General features: G+C 41.2%; 2 protein-coding genes across 3 annotated transcripts; one reads left to right on the top strand and one right to left on the bottom strand.

Moving 5' to 3' along the window:
* The first annotated feature begins 159 nt into the window (after window positions 1–159).
* Window positions 160–9,891, top strand: LOC124645636 (kelch-like protein diablo). 2 transcript variants are annotated; one of them, XR_006986258.1, is made up of 14 exons: window positions 160–512; window positions 628–698; window positions 3,849–3,939; window positions 4,478–4,648; window positions 5,275–5,443; window positions 5,775–5,954; window positions 6,208–6,366; window positions 6,770–6,962; window positions 7,457–7,680; window positions 8,054–8,206; window positions 8,273–8,617; window positions 8,784–8,922; window positions 9,222–9,334; window positions 9,731–9,760. XR_006986258.1 is itself a non-coding variant. In XM_047185457.1 (14 exons), exons 3-14 carry the CDS (start codon window positions 3,878–3,880, stop codon window positions 9,753–9,755), a joined length of 1,839 nt encoding a protein of 612 aa, XP_047041413.1. In that variant the 5' UTR covers window positions 167–512; window positions 628–698; window positions 3,849–3,877; the 3' UTR covers window positions 9,756–9,891. The 2 variants fall into 2 exon arrangements, 1 of the variants encoding a protein (XP_047041413.1); XM_047185457.1 differs by having other exon boundaries at window positions 167–512; window positions 8,273–8,523; window positions 9,731–9,891.
* Window positions 9,892–11,652: 1,761 nt separating this feature from the next.
* Window positions 11,653–16,289, bottom strand: LOC124646159 (thioredoxin domain-containing protein 3-like). The gene is made up of 10 exons (XM_047186241.1): window positions 16,145–16,289; window positions 15,721–15,824; window positions 15,480–15,551; window positions 14,541–14,690; window positions 14,265–14,463; window positions 13,875–14,045; window positions 13,395–13,555; window positions 12,931–13,151; window positions 12,443–12,668; window positions 11,653–12,134 (listed from the first exon to the last, which is right to left on the bottom strand). Exons 1-10 carry the CDS (start codon window positions 16,287–16,289, stop codon window positions 11,916–11,918), a joined length of 1,668 nt encoding a protein of 555 aa, XP_047042197.1. The 3' UTR covers window positions 11,653–11,915.
* Between the last annotated feature and the right edge of the window lie 1,720 nt (window positions 16,290–18,009).

Below are 18,009 nucleotides of genomic sequence, written 5' to 3' on the forward strand. Positions count from 1 at the left end.
TCGTTTCGGTAACAGTGTGCATAGTACTAAAATGAGGGAATAAAAAAGACAAGAAATTAGCTTTGCAATTTTTCATTGCGGCAATCGCAAACTTGACAATACATGACGTACATTCGAAACCTTGATTCGGGTTTCCAAATACATTTTATAGTTTGCTATATTATTTACACTGAATAAAATGTTTTTGTGTTTTTAAAATGTAAAACAATAACTAGAATAGAGTTTTATCAAATTTGCATGTTTCTGTTTATATTTATGTGTGACGATTTGAAAGAAATAAGTTCTTCAGCGAAGGCCGTATGATACCCTGTCAGTTATTTTGATCAGACCTTCAAAAATTGACTAGTGGACAAAAGTACGATACCTATGCTGCAACATTAGTAAACATAAAAACTTGTGAAATCGTAAAATCGATGTGCCGTTAACTGTTTTACATTCCTCAGGGCGTTTGATAAGTGTAACACTCCTTAGAGGGCAGGTTTCTTTGTGAGGTCGAATAGGAATCGTCAAAGGTGAGTGCTGAGTGAGGCTGAGGGCATACATTGCATAAATTAGTTGTATTGGCAAACAAGATTGTAGTGTGTGAATCGGGGCTGGATCACGGTAATGCTGAATGGTGTGTTGCAGATTGACTCCGTGTGGGGCTGGGCTTCGCCCCCGCTGCGGTTGCAGCTGGGTAACTCACGCGGACACAAAAGGTGAGTGAACTTTCATATCATTGACAAATAATTGGCACGAATTTTTTTCACATAGTTGGAATAGTTTTTTAATTGATGGCTGTGTTATCATGAAACATGAAGTCATTGTTTTGTCTCTGGGTGGGCTTGTATTGTAAATATGAGACTGGCAACAGCTGATTGTTTATACAGCCTAGTAGCAGCATCTACTAACGTTGGATGTTTTTCCTGCTGTGAGAATGAAAAGGATGAATGATTCTAATAATAATCTGTCTCACAGTTTTCTTTTTCACTAAACTAGATTTTTCCTGAATTTTCAGCCACTTAGTGTGTTTGTGTGTGATTCATAGCTTATTACTAAACAACCAATAGAAGGTGATGTATGTATTCCTTGTGTATTATCATGATTAGCTGCTATAAATAAACATAAAATAAGAACATTAATTTTATGGATTGAGTAAGGGATGTAGAACTCTCTCTGGAATTGGACTCTGTCCACGCCTTTCCCTTGTTTGATTGGTTGAAATTATAATTTTAAACAATAATTTATCCAATGATGTGGTCTAAACTTAGAATTCTGTGACAGCTAGTAAAATAGGTCAATAGTTGTTTACAAATTTATTTAAATCTTAATTAGGTCACCATTATACTATAAAAATATATTGACCAGCATACATTAATCCACACTCTTGTTTTCAACACTTGAAATATATGTCTGAGTGAAAATTGTGCCTTATCATGTTAATACTCCAAACATCATTAGCCTTATGATGTCTGTTTTAAAGAAAACAATAATAAAATATGTTATAATGCCTGAAACATTCCTCATTGTCTGAAGAAATCTTATAAATACATACTATTATATATGCAAATAAATGTGTAACACCTATTGTGGTTTGTGTGAGATTGCTTGGAAAGATATAAATAAAGTGACCCGCAGTCATAAAAGCTCATAATTTATATGCAATCAACCCAGATATTAATGAAACATTTATATAATTAGAATGTTTTAAAGAAGCGTTGTTACATCAGCGTTGATGTGCGCTACTGACATTACACAAGGTGATTGTGTAAATGTGTGAATGAACAGCATTAACAATTAGTTTCCTAGTTAATAGTCGGCTGGTTAGGAGAGAGCGAGGGAGCCAAGTAGCCTTGACTGTAAACTTGTTGAACATTTGTTCCGCATTCTTGTACGTAGAATTGTTTTAATTTAACAAATATTTGGTTTTGCCTGTTGATTTCCAGATAAAATCATTTCCCACATTGTTATTGTAGTTTAATGACGCCATAAAATATGGAAATTATATGTTAATCAAAGTAATATTTTCAATTAATAATAATATTTTCATTTTCTCAACTCACCCACATGTATTTATTTTAACGAAATTTTATATCGAAAATATAGGATTTTAATAAACTATTTTGCCAGCTGGCTGTGGTCAAAATCATTATCTTTTAAGGGAAATATTTGGTGCGAATGCCGCGAAAGCCGTGCAGCTCCCGGTTTCGAATAGGGCTGACCCATATCATCCCGTGGGTGTCGTAAGACGCGACTAAGGGAAAAACTATAGACCCCGTGCATAATATTCAGCACCATGGGTCAACCCTCAGGCGGAGGGAAAACCGCCAACAAAAGCATTCCCAAGGAGGGTTGACGTCAGGCAGGCGGCGGGTCATAAAAATATAGCCAAGTCTATTTGCAATATGTCCAGTGTAATAAAAAGACATGTTGCGCCGACCCCAAATGACTTGGGAACAGGGCAGGAAGATGATGATTTGGCGCGAATGACTCTATTAGTTTAGTACCTAATTTCGCGCTTTTAATACCGTTTCTGCAATTGTTCATTATATTACAAGGAATAAGTCAGTGTCTATACGCCCCGCCTATGTGGCGCTCGACAGACGAGCTACTCCGTCAGTGCAAGTGCCCAGCAACCCAAGGTTAGAGTGTAGTAAACTCTGTATTTTGGCGGCTAACGACGAAAAATAGTTTTGGCTTTCATCTGTGCCAGAATTCTTAGAAACAGTTTTTGCACCTATTTCAACTTTTTGAAAACAAATGTAGCTAAAATTTAGTTCTTTCGAGTATTTACCATTGTGAAGTACCTACCTACGCAATCCGCATCACAATGCACGAGTATTGACTTAAAGCTAGCATGTTGCGAGGTGGTTGACATTTCAGCACCAATTTGACCTACTTACCTAACTTAGGTAACTCCTAGCTTACAAAGTTACAATACATCTCTGTGCTACACTGTTTCATGACGTCATTTGTCACGTTCTCCCGTGCGAGTGTCCCTGCCCGCCAATGCGAATCCCACATCAAATGTACGGACTACTATAAATAGTTTCCATTTGCAATAAAATGATAGAACAGGTAGTGACCCATATAATTTCATGGACATAAAGAGTAGGTGAGACCGCGACACATATCTAGGTCGCGAGGCTGCGAGACTATTGTAGTTCAACTATCGAGCATGGACTGTTTATTTATGCTGATGCGATAATAATTATATGTAGAGTTTCGCTAACGATCTAATTAGATAAACTAGATATTTTTAGGCATGTACACTGTGACTAATGTTTGCGTGGACGGAAGAAGTCGGATGGTTCAAATGATTTATTTGTACGAAGATCTTGCTAAACTAATTCTGATGTATTACAATCGTCCCCCTCAGACATCGATTTCTCAATTACAGTGGTCATGCACGGCTTTCCTCTGAATATTCTATTGCCTTTTCTAATAGTTGGATTGTAGCGTCCACTTGCATTATTTATAGCTGCAGTTTCGATCTGGAATACTTACGTTGATACTGATTTGTAAGCCTTCATTAGCAAAAGCATCCGAAGAAAGGGTTTTCCATTTAAAACGTTGTTTGGAGTAGCTTAGGAACTAAAAAAACGTCCGTCTGCCAGAGATATTTTTAACAACGTTATTTACAAACAAACGAATGAAGTATTGACCACACAGTTTGTTATTTAAACACATTATTTTGGAAAGCGAACGGTATAACCACGACAAAAATACAAGCATTTCTGTTAGCAGCTGTTCTTTTAGGAGGAAAATTATTTTTTTAATGAATATCCACAAACGCATTTATATTTTTGACCAAGAATATGATTACTTTTATTTGTTGAAAGGCTGACGTTCAAATTGTATATTTTCAGCGAAACACAAGCTGAATCTCGCGGGCCGCATGCTGCCCTTTGGGCTTTCGGTCCGGCCCGACGCCATATTGTTTGAGGCCCGGAACATGAAGTAATTAACTCAAAACTTAAACTATCAAAATATTTTTAAGTTCAATGTTGTATTATAAGTATTTCTTGATCAAAGGTAAAATTGAGTTCATTTTTCAAAAGCCCACTGTCTACATGGCTAGGCAATTGCAAATGAGCCTTACAAACAATCGATCCCCTGCTTTCCGTGTCTAGTAGTTTCCAACTGCTTCAATGTATGTAATTTGAAGGCTATAGGGGTTATAGGTGCTTATTGTTTTCGCTTACTTTCACCGAATCTTCGCACACCACACAAGGACTTCACTTGTGTTGGAGTTCTCACTGCACTGTGATTACGGCCGGCAATACACGGACTGCTGGAAGCAGTCTGGGGCGACAGCTTCAAGCTGTCGAATGCACAGTGAACTGCCGAGTTCTATGGACGCACATATACAAACCGCTCGAGCAGTTGCAACTGATTCGGGCGGTCGACAGTTTGAAGCCGTTGCCCCTGCTTCGTATATTGCCGGCCTAAGATACAAGGGGGGTGTGAAGGTAAAGTTGTGGTGACGGGTGTCCAGGATGGGGGAGGGCGGGTCGCCGGGCGGCGGCGGCGGCGGCGGGGCGCGGCTGTCGCACACGTCGGAGAAACACCCGCGCGCCATCCTCGGCGAGCTGTCGGCGCTGCGCCGCCACCGGGAGCTGTGCGATGTGGTGCTCAATGTCGCTAACAGGAAACTCTTTGCTCACCGGTAGGTTGTAAACCTCTTTTGTACTGATATGTGAAGGTAAAGAGTCTGTTTGAAGAATACCCTCCTCTCTGAAACTATACTAAGGCAGACAGAAGGTTATTTTTACCTCGTAAAATCCGAGTCGTATTTTACCGAGAAGTCCTGGCTACAAAACAAAATAATTCAAACATTTTATATTTGCATTTATAAGCAGTTTGTATGCTAGTAAGTCTGCAAGGATTTAGATATCTTATCTTTAAAATATTCTTTGTTTAAAGTTGACCTAGTTTTTTCCTACGTTGTTTTTATGATAATTCTTTTATGTTTTGTTTTGAAACTTCTTTAATAGTTTCTTTGAAAATACACAGATGTTTATGTTTTAATAAACATCTAAATTTTTAATCACTCTTTTGGATCCTGGCAGTATAAATACTAGAATATAGATCATAAAGTTCCATAAACTTGCATTCGAAAATAAATTGCTATGACAGTATTCCCAAGCTGCAAATTCTCATCACGATAGGGGCACCCATCGTAAAGCCAATAGATTTACATTAAACCTGTGATTACAAAGGCCGTCTTGGTCTTCTTAACAAGTCAACGGCAATACATGCCCAGTTTTTAACACTGGACTGTTCGCAATCCAGGGTGATCCTGTCAGCATGCAGCCCGTACTTCCGCGCGATGTTCACGGGCGAGCTGGCCGAGTCTCGCGCCACCGAGGTGACCATCCGCGACGTGGATGAACAGGCCATGGAGCAGCTCGTCGAGTTCTGCTACACTGCCCACATCGTCGTCGAGGAGAGCAATGTCCAGGTTAGTTGCGGAGCCACAGGTTCCTGCAAGAATTTAGAGCATTAGAAGACCACAATTGCCTGTCTTGTCCCTTCAAAGTCGTGTCAAGTCTTCCAAAAAGTTCCCTAAGTCGTTCTCAATAAATAGTGCCCTTTAACTATAACCCGACTTAGTTTTATGACTAAACTGCTTACTTTTGTGTACGTATTTACATTATGAAAACGGTAACACGGAAAGGATTAAACATGCAATCAGACCAAGGTCTTCTGACGCGCTGAATGTCAATAAAACAAAAGAAGGTTAGCTCTGATTGGCAAAATGTGACTTCTCGTATTTGACCCCTGTTCCCCAGGCGTTGCTCCCGGCAGCATGCCTGCTGCAACTCCAGGAGATCCAGGACGTGTGCTGCGAGTTCCTCAAGCGGCAGCTGGACTGCTCCAACTGCCTCGGCATACGCGCCTTCGCCGACACACACTCTTGCCGAGAACTGCTCCGGATCGCTGACAAATTCACACAACAGAACTTTCCAGAGGTATGTTATGTGCAAAAATATTATTCGAATATCTAAGGGGGTTTTAAAAGTTTTTGGGAGCTCGGGGTACCGAAATTACCGTGTTATAAGTGTAAAAATGGGTCACTGAGTGTAGAAGAGCCCTATCGAACAGGATGCTCTGGATAAGTGACCACAAAACCCGATGAACACGAGAGGACTTCCCCTTGTAATGTATATATGAATCGCCATCTAAACCCCTACTGGAACCTATAATCTCATTTTTGCTACCCAGGTAATGGAAAGCGAAGAGTTCCTACTGCTGCCGGCGGCGCAGCTGATCGACATCGTGTCGTCGGACGAGCTGAACGTGCGCTCGGAGGAACAGACCTTCCAGGCTGTCATGTCCTGGGTCAAGTATAATGTGGCTGAGAGGAGACAGCATCTGGCACAGGTGACTAACTCAGAACCTATATGTGGATGATTTAGTTAAACACACAAATGTGACAATGGACCTTTCTTCTTTTTAATACACCCAATCGGCAGTAAGAAGGTTATTTATTTACTGAAAGGGCTGTTACTCCTTCTCGTAACCTCGAAAAAAAAAAAACTAATCAGACCAACCCTTTTGAAGAGATACGATACGAGACTTTTCTAGATCTATGTCACATTTTTAAGCACTACGACCTCTCCCTAAAGCATTTCTGTTCCATCCAGTAATAATAATAATTATATAGTTAATTATATAGTTTCTTAATTAACGGACAGAGTCCATTGCATCTAGTATAAACTCGTTCACTAGCCAGCAATCTTTTACAATGAAGAATTAGTCGTAATCATAAAACCCTCATTTGTAGGTCCTACAACACGTGCGGCTGCCACTGCTAAGCCCCAAGTTCCTAGTGGGCACAGTATCCTCAGAACTGCTGATCCGGTCCGACGACGCCTGCCGCGACCTGCTGGATGAGGCCAAGAACTACCTGCTGCTGCCCCAGGAGAGGCCGCTCATGCAGGGACCTAGGACAAGGCCTAGGAAACCTACGAGACGAGGTTAGTTCGGGGACAATCGGGGAACATTTAATTTTAACTGGTTAAAAATATCTAGGACATAAATCCTCAAAAGTGAGTATTTTTTTTCATTATACTTCTTTGTTTAAGAAATTTAATCATGTATGGTACTTATATTTTCACTAATCATAGATCCTGGACAATTGTTATCTGACCATTGACATATTTGAAAAATGTCATTATCCATCTTGCTCTAGCCTAACCTATTAGTAGTCGGCAAAATATAATAATTATATGTATTCCTTTATTCCATACATTGTGTACTTTCCATATTCGACCGTGGCGCCCGTTCAGCGAAGTTCGTTCAAATGCATTTTCTGTCCAACTATTTTCGTCATAGTTCGCATCGCAAGAGTCAATTAACACAACTTTAGCACGTAGACGCTTCTATGTTCTTTAAATCAGGATTGCGTTATTATTATTACCGGCTCTAGTGTGTAGTTTTTGTTAATTCGCAATTTGTGTTCCATTTCCAGGAGAAGTCCTATTCGCTGTGGGCGGATGGTGTTCAGGCGACGCCATCGCATCGGTGGAGCGGTTCGACCCGCAGACGTCGGAGTGGAAGATGGTGGCGCCCATGTCCAAGCGGCGCTGCGGCGTCGGCGTCGCCGTGCTGCACGACCTGCTGTACGCCGTCGGCGGCCATGACGGACAGAGCTATCTCAACAGCATCGAGCGGTATGATCCGCAGACTAATCAGGTTAGTCACACGCAAGGTTCAGCTGAACAAAAAGAAAGAGATCATTTTGTGATGTGATAGCTCTTTACGAAAATTATGCCTTGTCTACTATTAAAATATTTACAAGATAAACTAATTACTTATTTTGTCTTGTGTACTAGTCTTGATACCCCCAGCTCTACATTAAATTGCAGTTCAAAAAGACTACAGATATTTGAGTGTTTTAAAAAATGACTTAGTTCATGTATTTTAATGGCTAGGAAAAATATTACTTGTAATATGATGGCAGATAGATGAGTACGGAAATAGAAAACATGATGCGTCGTTAAATTAGTTATTGAGATATGGGCAGGAGGATGTTGGAGGAACATGTTCATGTGATGTACTGTTGCAGTGGTGCGGGTCGGTGGCGCCGACGTCGTCGTGCCGCACGTCTGTCGGCGTGGCCGTGCTGGAGGGCGCCCTGTACGCCGTCGGCGGCCAGGACGGCGTGCAGTGCCTCAACCACGTCGAGCGCTACGACCCCAAGGAGAACCGCTGGACCAAGGTGCGTGCCCAACCAGCAGCGAGCACACCTGCACTGCCGGCCAGCACTAATGTACGCGGTCCGCAGGTGGCGCCGATGAACACGCGGCGGCTGGGCGTGGCGGTGGCGGTGCTGGGCGGGCAGCTGTACGCCGTGGGCGGGTCGGACGGCGCGGCGCCGCTGAGCTCGGTGGAGCGGTACTGCCCGCGCAGCAACAAGTGGAGCCAGGCCGCCAGCATGTCCACGCGCCGCAAGCACCTCGGCTGCGCCGTCTTCGACGGACAGATCTACGCCGTCGGCGGCCGCGACGACTGCACCGAGCTCTCCTCTGCCGAGCGGTCAGTCGCACACTCATTAGGGTTCCTAAACCTCAAGGTCTTATCAAGAAACATAGGCATTCCATCACTGTCTCGCCGGCTGATGACACGAACCGTAGGTACCGGCGAATTATTATGTCCACGTTTGGCTTATCTCGACTAAATCACAAAACCACACAAAAAACTACGTTATAACAACAGTTTTATTCCTAAGACCTACCGAACGACCAACAGAAATTGTTCCGACATGTACCTTAATAAAATTCGCTATATCTCCACAGTTACGAGCCGCACACGGACACGTGGTCGCCGGTGGTGGCGATGACGTCACGACGCTCGGGCGTCGGGCTGGCCGTCGTCAACGGGCAGCTGTATGCCGTCGGCGGCTTCGACGGCACCGCCTATCTTAAGTCTATAGAGGTAATTGTTGACTTAAATTTATGTGGATTGTGTTCGAGTACGTAAAAAAAAATATACAGGGTTACCTTGGAATTACTAATAAGTCTCTCAAATATATGTTATCAGTGTACACACTTTATTGTTCGAGGCCCATTTTCACCGACAATATAAACGCTTAAAATTTATAAGATAACAGCAGTTTTAAGAAAACTGACATTTATGTATTACTGAACTTGGGTCTGAATAGGTCGTTACCTAAACTTAATCTCTGGATTATCTATCGAGATCGAGGTATCATCACTGACGTCGTTATGTTGTAGGTGTTCGACCCGGAATCGAACCAATGGCGATTATGTGGCGCGATGAACTACCGGCGGCTCGGCGGCGGCGTCGGCGTCATGCGAGCGCCGCATCATGACAACCATTATATATGGTACGTATACACACTTTATTACACACACACTTTGAGAGGAAATTGTGTAACATGGTAACACCGTAGACATGAAAATCAGTCTTCGACCGGTAAAAAAGTAGCTATAGTTATTCATATTCATGTTTACACATTCATTCATCAGACAAACTCATTGATGTGAGCAGGAACTTCTCTTTCTAACTTGTACACTCAAACACAGACATTGTTTTTTTTTTAATTGTCATCATGGCATAGTCCCATGGTGATGAGATAGAAGTGTTGCCATCTCACTTGTTATTTACATCTATCTGCAAAATTGACCTGACGTCGATCTGGACTATAACATCAGCATAGCTATTCGAAGTGAACATATTTATTTCAAAGAAGTACTCTCTAAATAAAAGTTATTTGTTTCAGGAACCGAAAAGACTCAGTAGTGTGAGGTGGCGGCACCCGCGCTGTAAGATATTCCCCCTCCACCTTATCAGTTAAGTCGTTACTCATTTACTTTATTGTTAATACAAATATACTATAATTGACTATTTATAAATAAATGAAATACAAAGTTTAGAATATTATTACTGCGTTTTATTTCATTTTTACAGTATTTTATTATTATTTCTTAGACATATCGGGTGTGTCGTACCTAATCACATTAAAGGCTCGAGCAGACCGGATGCGTATGCGTAACCACGTCGTAGTCACGCGCGTAGTTACGGCGTAACCATGAGTTGTAATGTATGGAAATGTATGAGACAGGCCACACCGCTTGCGTAACGTAGACGTGCGCGTCGTTACGCAAGCGGTGTGGCCTGTCTCATACATTTCCATACATTACAACTCATGGTACGTGCACGTCTACGTGCACGTCTACGCTTACGTCTACGCATACGCATCCGGTCTGCTGGAGCCTTTAATCCTACCACTTAAAGGTATTCTATAACGAATTCCAAATTTTCCATCCATTGGTTTAGCCACAGGAATTATTTTTCGTTTTCATAATTATTTAGAACATCATGGTGTGTGTAAAGCAGAGATAAAGTACGCAAGGGTCAATGACCCCGGCTAGCGATCAAAATAAAGATTGCCGTTCTTAAAAGAAAAAATAAAATTTGATAAGGTAAAATGAAACTTATTCTAACAGCAATAAGGACCAAAGTCATACGTTCACGTCATGAACGAAAAGAAAAAGTTTTCACCGGGATATTGCTGCCAACCTAACTCTTTTGATATCAAATTGCACACTATTTAATGTTTTAAATGCTGTTTTCTACTCATTAATAATTTTATTAAAATACTGTGATAAATATATTATGTTGCATAGTTGAATTATGCGTAATTCTTACATTTTTATTTGATCTTTCTAGCCGTCACTTATTTTAAAGGGTTTTTAACACGGAGGAGAAAAGACTAGGTTTTTAAGCTTTCAATTGACTAAGTTTTAGTTTTTGCTGATTTCCGTGTTCGGGAACGTGTGTGTGCACTGTTTAGTGCAGTGCCGCCGCGCCGCCGGTTTCTTTGATGTCAAGCGCTGGGTTTGTGTTGCGCAAGAGATTGTTTTTTCGATAAACGTGTATTTGCATACAGGCAGGATTATTGCTTTTATTTAATAAGGATTTACCTGTTTTAGTGGACGGTAGATCGTGTATGCGAAAGTGGACGCCATTTTAGTGTTTTGTTTTTGTTTGTGATTTGTTATCAGTGTAAATAAACAACCCTGCCTCGAGTAAATTACACAGCCGCGGAGTAAACCGACGCGGTGCTTATTTACGGTGAATGCCGCTCCTACAACACAGGTCAGTGAATATGCAATGTATTATAATTATTGAAAAGGTGTTCTAACTCTCGCACATTTTTATTCTATTTACTTTTTTCGAAAAAATGTTTTTTTTTGCGTAGGTAAGTATTTTTCTTTGTGTCAATCGACATACAAGCTGTTGATTTGCATCCGTGCCATAGTCAAGGACGTAATTATACTAATGATTCTCAACCCAAATCAACAAAAAAATCGGCAGGAAAATTTTTGATTTTAATTTTTTTTCGGAAATGCGTCAATGTTATCTAGCCGTATTTAAACTTGGCGCGTGTGTTACTGGCCTTAAAACCGTGCTGCGCCCTCACACAAACCCAAACAGAAAGCATACGTAACGATCATTCATAAATTTCATTCATAAAATTGGATTACTTCTGAAATGCTACGACATTACAATGACAAAAAAAGCCGTGCGTATTAGCTATTTCCCGTCTACTGTAATTACAATCGATTATTTACGTATTTCATGTCCTCCTCCTGACGTATGGCACAAATGCAAATCAACACCTTGTATAATTCACCAGCATATTTACGTATTTAATTTAATGTGATTAGTTACAACACACTTTGTATACTATGGAAGCATAGTGCGGAAATTCAGTATCAAGTTGGATCAATGTATTTTAATAAACATAAAACATAGGAATTGCTATTTAATAAAAAGCAAAAACCAAATAAATTCGTCGTTAACATTTAGTAGAGACTAATCGATTACCTATAACAACTTAAAATACCTATACATATACATAGATCACAAAAATAATCGAATAAACTAGATGACGTAATAATCTAATGTGGTGTAGGCGGTGGTGGTGACGTAGCCTTATCCGCATGCTGTTCTTCATTCTCCTCATCTTCTCCATCTTCTCCATTCTCCTCTCCATCTCCGTTCTCCTCTCCCTCGTCTCCATTCTCCGTGTCCCCATTGGTTTCTGCTTCACCGTTCTCTGTGCTCTGAGTGTGGTCGGGTGCCTCTTCTGCGTTCTCTTCTTTGCTGGCACGACGTCTCTGGAAAAGAAAGAATTGTGTGAAATAGATTGTAGGTGGTAAGAAAGATGATTTTGATGACATTCTTTGAACCATGCTACAAGGAATTGATAGGTACACGATAGTTTTTGCATCAGCCTTATTGGTTTCTCCAAAATAGGTCTTAAAATAATTTGTAATTTGAAAAACGTCTTAGTTTACAATATTTCTAGTTCAATCCGAATATTGACGTTCTGAATATGGAATTACCCCCATAATCACTTCTCGCCCTTACATGTCATGCCACTATATTTTCTGCTCTGCACAACTAAAACTAGGACAACAGTTACCTTCTTCTTCTTCTTGCTCTTGGACTTGGGTTTCCTCTCCGGCTCGCTGTACCCTGGCGGGAAGAACCTCGCACACTCCTCACTCCCTACCACAGCGTCTGCACTCACGTGCAGAGGGCCAAGAGTCAGGAGTTCCTCTGGAGGACCGTCAGGGAACAGCTCCTCGGGTTCAGCTAGCTCAGGCTCTGCTAAGCCAACTGCTATCATCAGGACTATGGTTTCACAGCTGTGGAATTCATTTAGCCTTTTTATTTTTGTTATTTTCTCAAGTGTAAAGGAAACTTTTTTACGCAATGTTTCTACAAGGGGAATAGATTTAGCCAATTTACAAAACATTTGGGAGAGAGATATACTGGGACAAAGAACCTTTTAGATCTTATTTCATTATACAAGTGTTTCTCCACTGCACAGTAAGCCATGGTATAACTAGTATTTTTAACTGATACATAAGATACACAAGAAGAATCTTGGATACAATTTCCACTTACTAATCCTTCTCAGGCCTCATCTCATACTGGTCTACAGTCTTGCACAACAACTTAGGTTCCTCCACGCTAGCATCAGCAAAAAACCCGTAGCGCAACAGCCGAGCAGCCAGCGGCGGCAGCCCCACCAGGCTCAGCACAGCTCGACGCTGCCAGGCTCCGAACATTAGGAGTACGTGTGGAGGGGCGCTGGGGGGAGCTGGCTCCACTACTGCGCCTACCATCTGGGGAATTACGAAATGGAAAACGTTAATAATATTGTGTCGTGGCCTGAATCTAGTTTCGCAGCTATAGTTACACTAAACTGCATTTTCCTCTCATATAGGTACACATATCTATTTCCGTGCGCCCGCAACGGCCTCTCGACGTTACAAACACCCACCAAAACCATACACTAAGTTTGACTTGAAATCTCTCCTCGCCAGAATAACAAGGGCATCCAAAAGCTACATATATGTCTCATTTACCTTTGGGAACAACACATCGAGTACCGCAGCCCTCTCATGCCGGTCCTTCGGCACGTACAGTCCGATGGTGTTGCCATCGCGCAGTTCTGTTGTAGGCAGCTTCTTGCGAGCGTCGTCGTCTTCTGCCAGGCCGTCCCCGCAGAGCGCCCGACGTGTTAACTCTGAAATGAGTAAAAAATTGTTAGTCAGCAAAAAATTGCAGTAGGCATTCTTTAAGTCGATGAAATGAATCACTAAAACCGATGAAAGGGTATATCGATAATAATAATGGCGTCCAGGCCGATTGTTGGTCATGGCGACTTCTCTAAGGGGATAAGCATCTGAGCAGCACATAGAGCTTAATCTTTTAGTGACTAGAATAACGCGAAGGTAGATTGTCGAAGGAATTTATATGTTAGAGATAGATGATTATCTCGATTTAGGATGCATTAAAGTGTTAAGTGCTTAAGTCAAATATTTCTTATGTATAAAATAACTCACCAATAATATCCCCCTCTTTATCAGGCATCTTCTTAAACAGCAGTGCTAATGACGGCCTTTCAATAATCGCGGCCGCCGCATTGGGTTCACCAAGCTCTGGCTCTTCCACAGACAGGATCTTAGCGCCTTCCTTGCCTACTACGATCGGGCATTTGTCTGCTAAAATTACTCCTGAAAGTTGTAGGAGTAAGATGTCATTACTTTTTCCACAACTCACAGTAGGTAAGATAATTTTCGTTATCAGATTTTTAGAGCTTTTGTATCTATGTATCTCGTATATTTGGGCAGATTTCGTCTAATGATTTAGGGATTCTACAACCATTTTATTCCCGTTCGAAACTCATTTTAAATTGTTCTCAAAAGTCCTACAAATACCTGATATGTGCTTACCAAAAGGTTCAATAGTATCAGTGATCTTCCGCAAGTGCTTCTGCGCGTGTGGCAGCATCAGCGCGGGACAGATGTCGTTGAAGTGCATCTCCATGCGTTTGGCTCTTGCCTCCCGCCTCGCGAATCTCGCGGCTTCTATTGCTGCTGCTTCTTTGGCTTTCTTTTCCTCCTCGATCTTCGCTTGAGCGTTTGCCACTTCCTGGAATAAAAGATCTCAAGAAAACATTAATAGTTTCAAAAGTTTATGAAAGTGATGAATTATAACGTGATTATTACCTGTTCTGGAGTGGTGAGTTCATGTGGAGCACGCTTGGGTCTCTCCAACTCTCCCTTCTTGGCCAGCTCCTCATTCCGGAGTTCTTGCTCGATGGTGCGTGCGATGCGAGGCGCATCAGCTCCGAACACCACGTTCAGGAGTTGTCCAGCCTGGAATAACAACACGATAGTATTGAATATAATTCTTATTGCTGGGTTTTGGTAACAACTTTTGATAGACCACACCCAAAAGCGCTCTCTTATTTCGGCACTATCTTACTGTGTCGAAATAAATACATATGTATTTTACAGAGACAGTTTAGATATTATTTTCTCATCAATCAGTACTTTTCGCATTTATCGTACCTTTAACGCCAGCTATTCCTAACCTACATGCATTTAAAACACCATTAAATTCAGGGTGTCTTAAAACTTCGACGATAGCGCGAACTTTTGTAAAACTTTCTTTAATGGCTCTAGATATGTAAATATACATGTCTGGAGTTTTTAAGGCGTTTGGTCGATACCCATACTCGTGGCTCTTCACTTAGAATCGCTGTTCCATATGATAGACATAAGGATACAGAGGTTCATGTATGTATGTAAGTACCTGTATGTGGACACGTGTGTAGTTCGTGCATGGTCGTACAAGGCACGCGACAGACACTTTCTTTGTTCGAATCTATTTTCAAGTAACAAGGTATTTTTTTCATTTGTCATTGTGAGGTGAACTGACATTTTCGTATGGGTTCACGCAAGAACTTTGGAGTGGGGAAGAGTTCATAATGTGATCGAAGAAATTCTTTATGTATCGAACTTAAATGATTTTGGTATATCTGTTTTCCTACAGTTTCATAATGTTCAAAATTACTAGTCAGGCAGATTTTCATATTCTTATTGCTTTAATTTAAGGCTTTATTTAAATAACATGGGTCTGTGTTTCTTACAATAACAACTTACCGCAATGAACATCCAAGTAGGTTCGCTTCGTTTCCTGAACCTCTTTAGACATTCTATGGTGTCTGATTTGGCCTGCAAACATTTTTAAATGCATCAAAGATTTTGCAATATGGTAGAGATCGGGAAACAATAATATAGTAGAAACGGCATGTTTATTGCAAACATTGTAGTTTCTAATAATCGAACAGCTCATCAATCCTACAGCCTCATTATCAATGATGATGATGCAGGTAAGTCTTACCACGGCTAGATGCAAGTTGTCTCCTCCCAGTTCCACCTTGATCTTCTTGAGGTTGCCCACCATGCCGATGCAGGGCCCGCACCACTCCGAGTACACGTCCACCACTACACCACACAAACAACACATATGAACATATTTACTTTTTGAAAACTTAAGGAATAGATGTACCTAAGCATCATGTCATTCCGTCCACCAGAGGATAATAATGACTTTGGCATCACGGATGGTACGCACGAAACTTGGACGATAACGAATTGTTAACTTGTATGTTTTTTTATTTCACTTATCGGGCTTAATCACTTCTTAACCTAAGTCAAACACTCTGGTACTTTTAACTAACAGACCTCTTTATCAAGCCATCAAAACCTATTAAATACTTAATTCTGAATACTTTTCCCAACTTATTCAAAGCTTCGCAACTCACCCAATAATCCATCTCTAGTAAGAAACTTGTTCCACTCATCATCCGTATTCAACTCAGCCTGTAACTGGACTTGCGCGGCCTTCTTGCCTGCGCCGGCCGCGGCAGCCGCGGCAGCAGCGTTGGCGACCGCACTCGTTAACGCCATGCACTCGAGTGACGAGTGAGCGTGGTGTGTGTGAATGTGAAGCGAGTGTGAATGTGGGTGGGGGTAGAGGAGGCATTTGTGAGGCTGAAGTTGTGGTAGGTGTGAGCAAGGAGGTGCAAAGCGAAGGTGTGAGGATGAAGTGATGATGTTTCTTCATGCTTAGAGCTCTGAGCTGCTGAGAGCGTCTCTTGTGCTGCGATGGCAAGCGTGATTAGCGACGTTTGGTGTTAGGCCATTCTCCGGCTTAAAGGTTTTAATAAACATGACGCTATCTTGAGATGCCTATGAGATGCTTGTTTATTGCGGTGGAAATACCCAGATAAAAATAAATAAAAGTGACTCCCTCGCAACTACTGGGGCGAGTGGGGTATGTCGCTCAAAAAAAAACATCAAATATGTTTAAACGTTTATGTTTGGTGTCTCTCGACAAATTTAGTATATAACCTACACCAAGAGCAGCAGAAAAACTTTCCAAATAAATATGTACAAAGCTTGTCGCCTTTTCTCATAGCTCTTGGTGCCTCGCATGTCGAAAATCGAAAAGTAGCAAACAAAAGTTTTTATAGTTCTTAGCAGATAGATATCGGTCGTCGCGGCCGTAAAGCCGGACGTTTATGTACCTACCTACATGTCGTATCGATTTATTGATGAAAAATATACGAATACTACGTATCTAAAGGCAAGTGTTCTGAAGGTCGTATTAGAAAAACCACATAGAAAATCTGAAGAAAGCACAGATGTAGCTAGGAGCTAGACTGATGGCCCTGATGCTTGATGGATTCTTTATTGGTGAATTTTACTCTAACTAAAGTATAGTTGTAACGTTCTATTTTACAAGTATAAAGCAGTTCCATCTATCAAGGTTTGTCTATTACAGAATTCTGTGGGTAGGTAAGCGCCCTCTTTGTGCTCATCAACCGACTATGTTAACAGCGGCATCTAGTGGCAAGTAGAATCAACCATGCAGTTTATTTCTACTCGCCGCTGGAGGGCACTGTAGAAGCAAGCAAGTCCTTTTTATAGCTGCGAAAGTTCGGTGGAAAATGCGGTAGGTGGCGCGTTTGCAACCCTGTTTCTTAAAAAATATTTTTCTTCGTAAGTTTGTAATAAGTAACACAGAGTGGCATATTTGCGTGAAATCTAGGTAGGCAGAGGGGTTAAGATGGGTTACAGTTAATAACCAGTTTTACCTTTTAGTGTTTGAGCAAAATAAATGACAAAAATTAAAAGGAAAAAGGTGCTCCATTTTTTCACATTTCCGCAAAAAGCATCCGTATTCAATGATATTTTCCCGAGCTAATCAGGAAACGCGACGTAATCAATTACTTGGTAAGTTTAACCGTCAGTGGGTAATGGATTACGGGCCGTAACGGTTCCAATCTGTCACCATCTAGTTAATGCATTAATGCAATCTTTTTACTGAACCGCCTTCTGGATACTTCGTATGGAATAAAGAAATATGCCTTCAGAGGTCGTGAGACTCAGCCCTTAGAGTGCTGAAAACGCAAATAAATTGACGGTGCCTGTTTGTTTGAGTTAGTTAGGAACCCTTAGAAGTATTAGAATTCAGTAAAATTAAATCTTTGTTTGATTGAGGCTCCCATACAACAGACATGAGTTTTTTTTGTCTTTACAAAACACTGATGGCAGTAGTCATTACTGCCTGATTACCTTAAAACCTTATGGTTCCTAGGACCTTAATTATCAACATATAATAAAG

This window comes from Helicoverpa zea, chromosome 3 (genome assembly GCF_022581195.2).
Source record: "Helicoverpa zea isolate HzStark_Cry1AcR chromosome 3, ilHelZeax1.1, whole genome shotgun sequence".
In the NCBI taxonomy this organism is placed as follows: Eukaryota; Metazoa; Arthropoda; class Insecta; order Lepidoptera; family Noctuidae; genus Helicoverpa; species Helicoverpa zea.

Bases quoted from the DNA above. Each gene is read 5' to 3' on its own strand.
- LOC124645636 (XM_047185457.1), top strand. From the start codon at position 3,878: ATGCTGCCCTTTGGGCTTTCGGTCCGGCCCGACGCCATATTGTTTGAG. The intron at 3,940-4,477 runs GTAATTAACTCA...ACGGGTGTCCAG, and splicing joins TTTGAGGCCCGGAACATGAA to GATGGGGGAGGGCGGGTCGC. The intron at 8,207-8,272 runs GTGCGTGCCCAA...CGCGGTCCGCAG, and splicing joins AGGAGAACCGCTGGACCAAG to GTGGCGCCGATGAACACGCG.
- LOC124646159 (XM_047186241.1), bottom strand. From the start codon at position 16,289: ATGGCGTTAACGAGTGCGGTCGCCAACGCTGCTGCCGCGGCTGCCGCG. The intron at 15,552-15,720 runs GTAAGACTTACC...AAATGTTTGCAG, and splicing joins ACAACTTGCATCTAGCCGTG to GCCAAATCAGACACCATAGA. The intron at 14,046-14,264 runs GTAAGCACATAT...TACAACTTTCAG, and splicing joins TGATACTATTGAACCTTTTG to GAGTAATTTTAGCAGACAAA.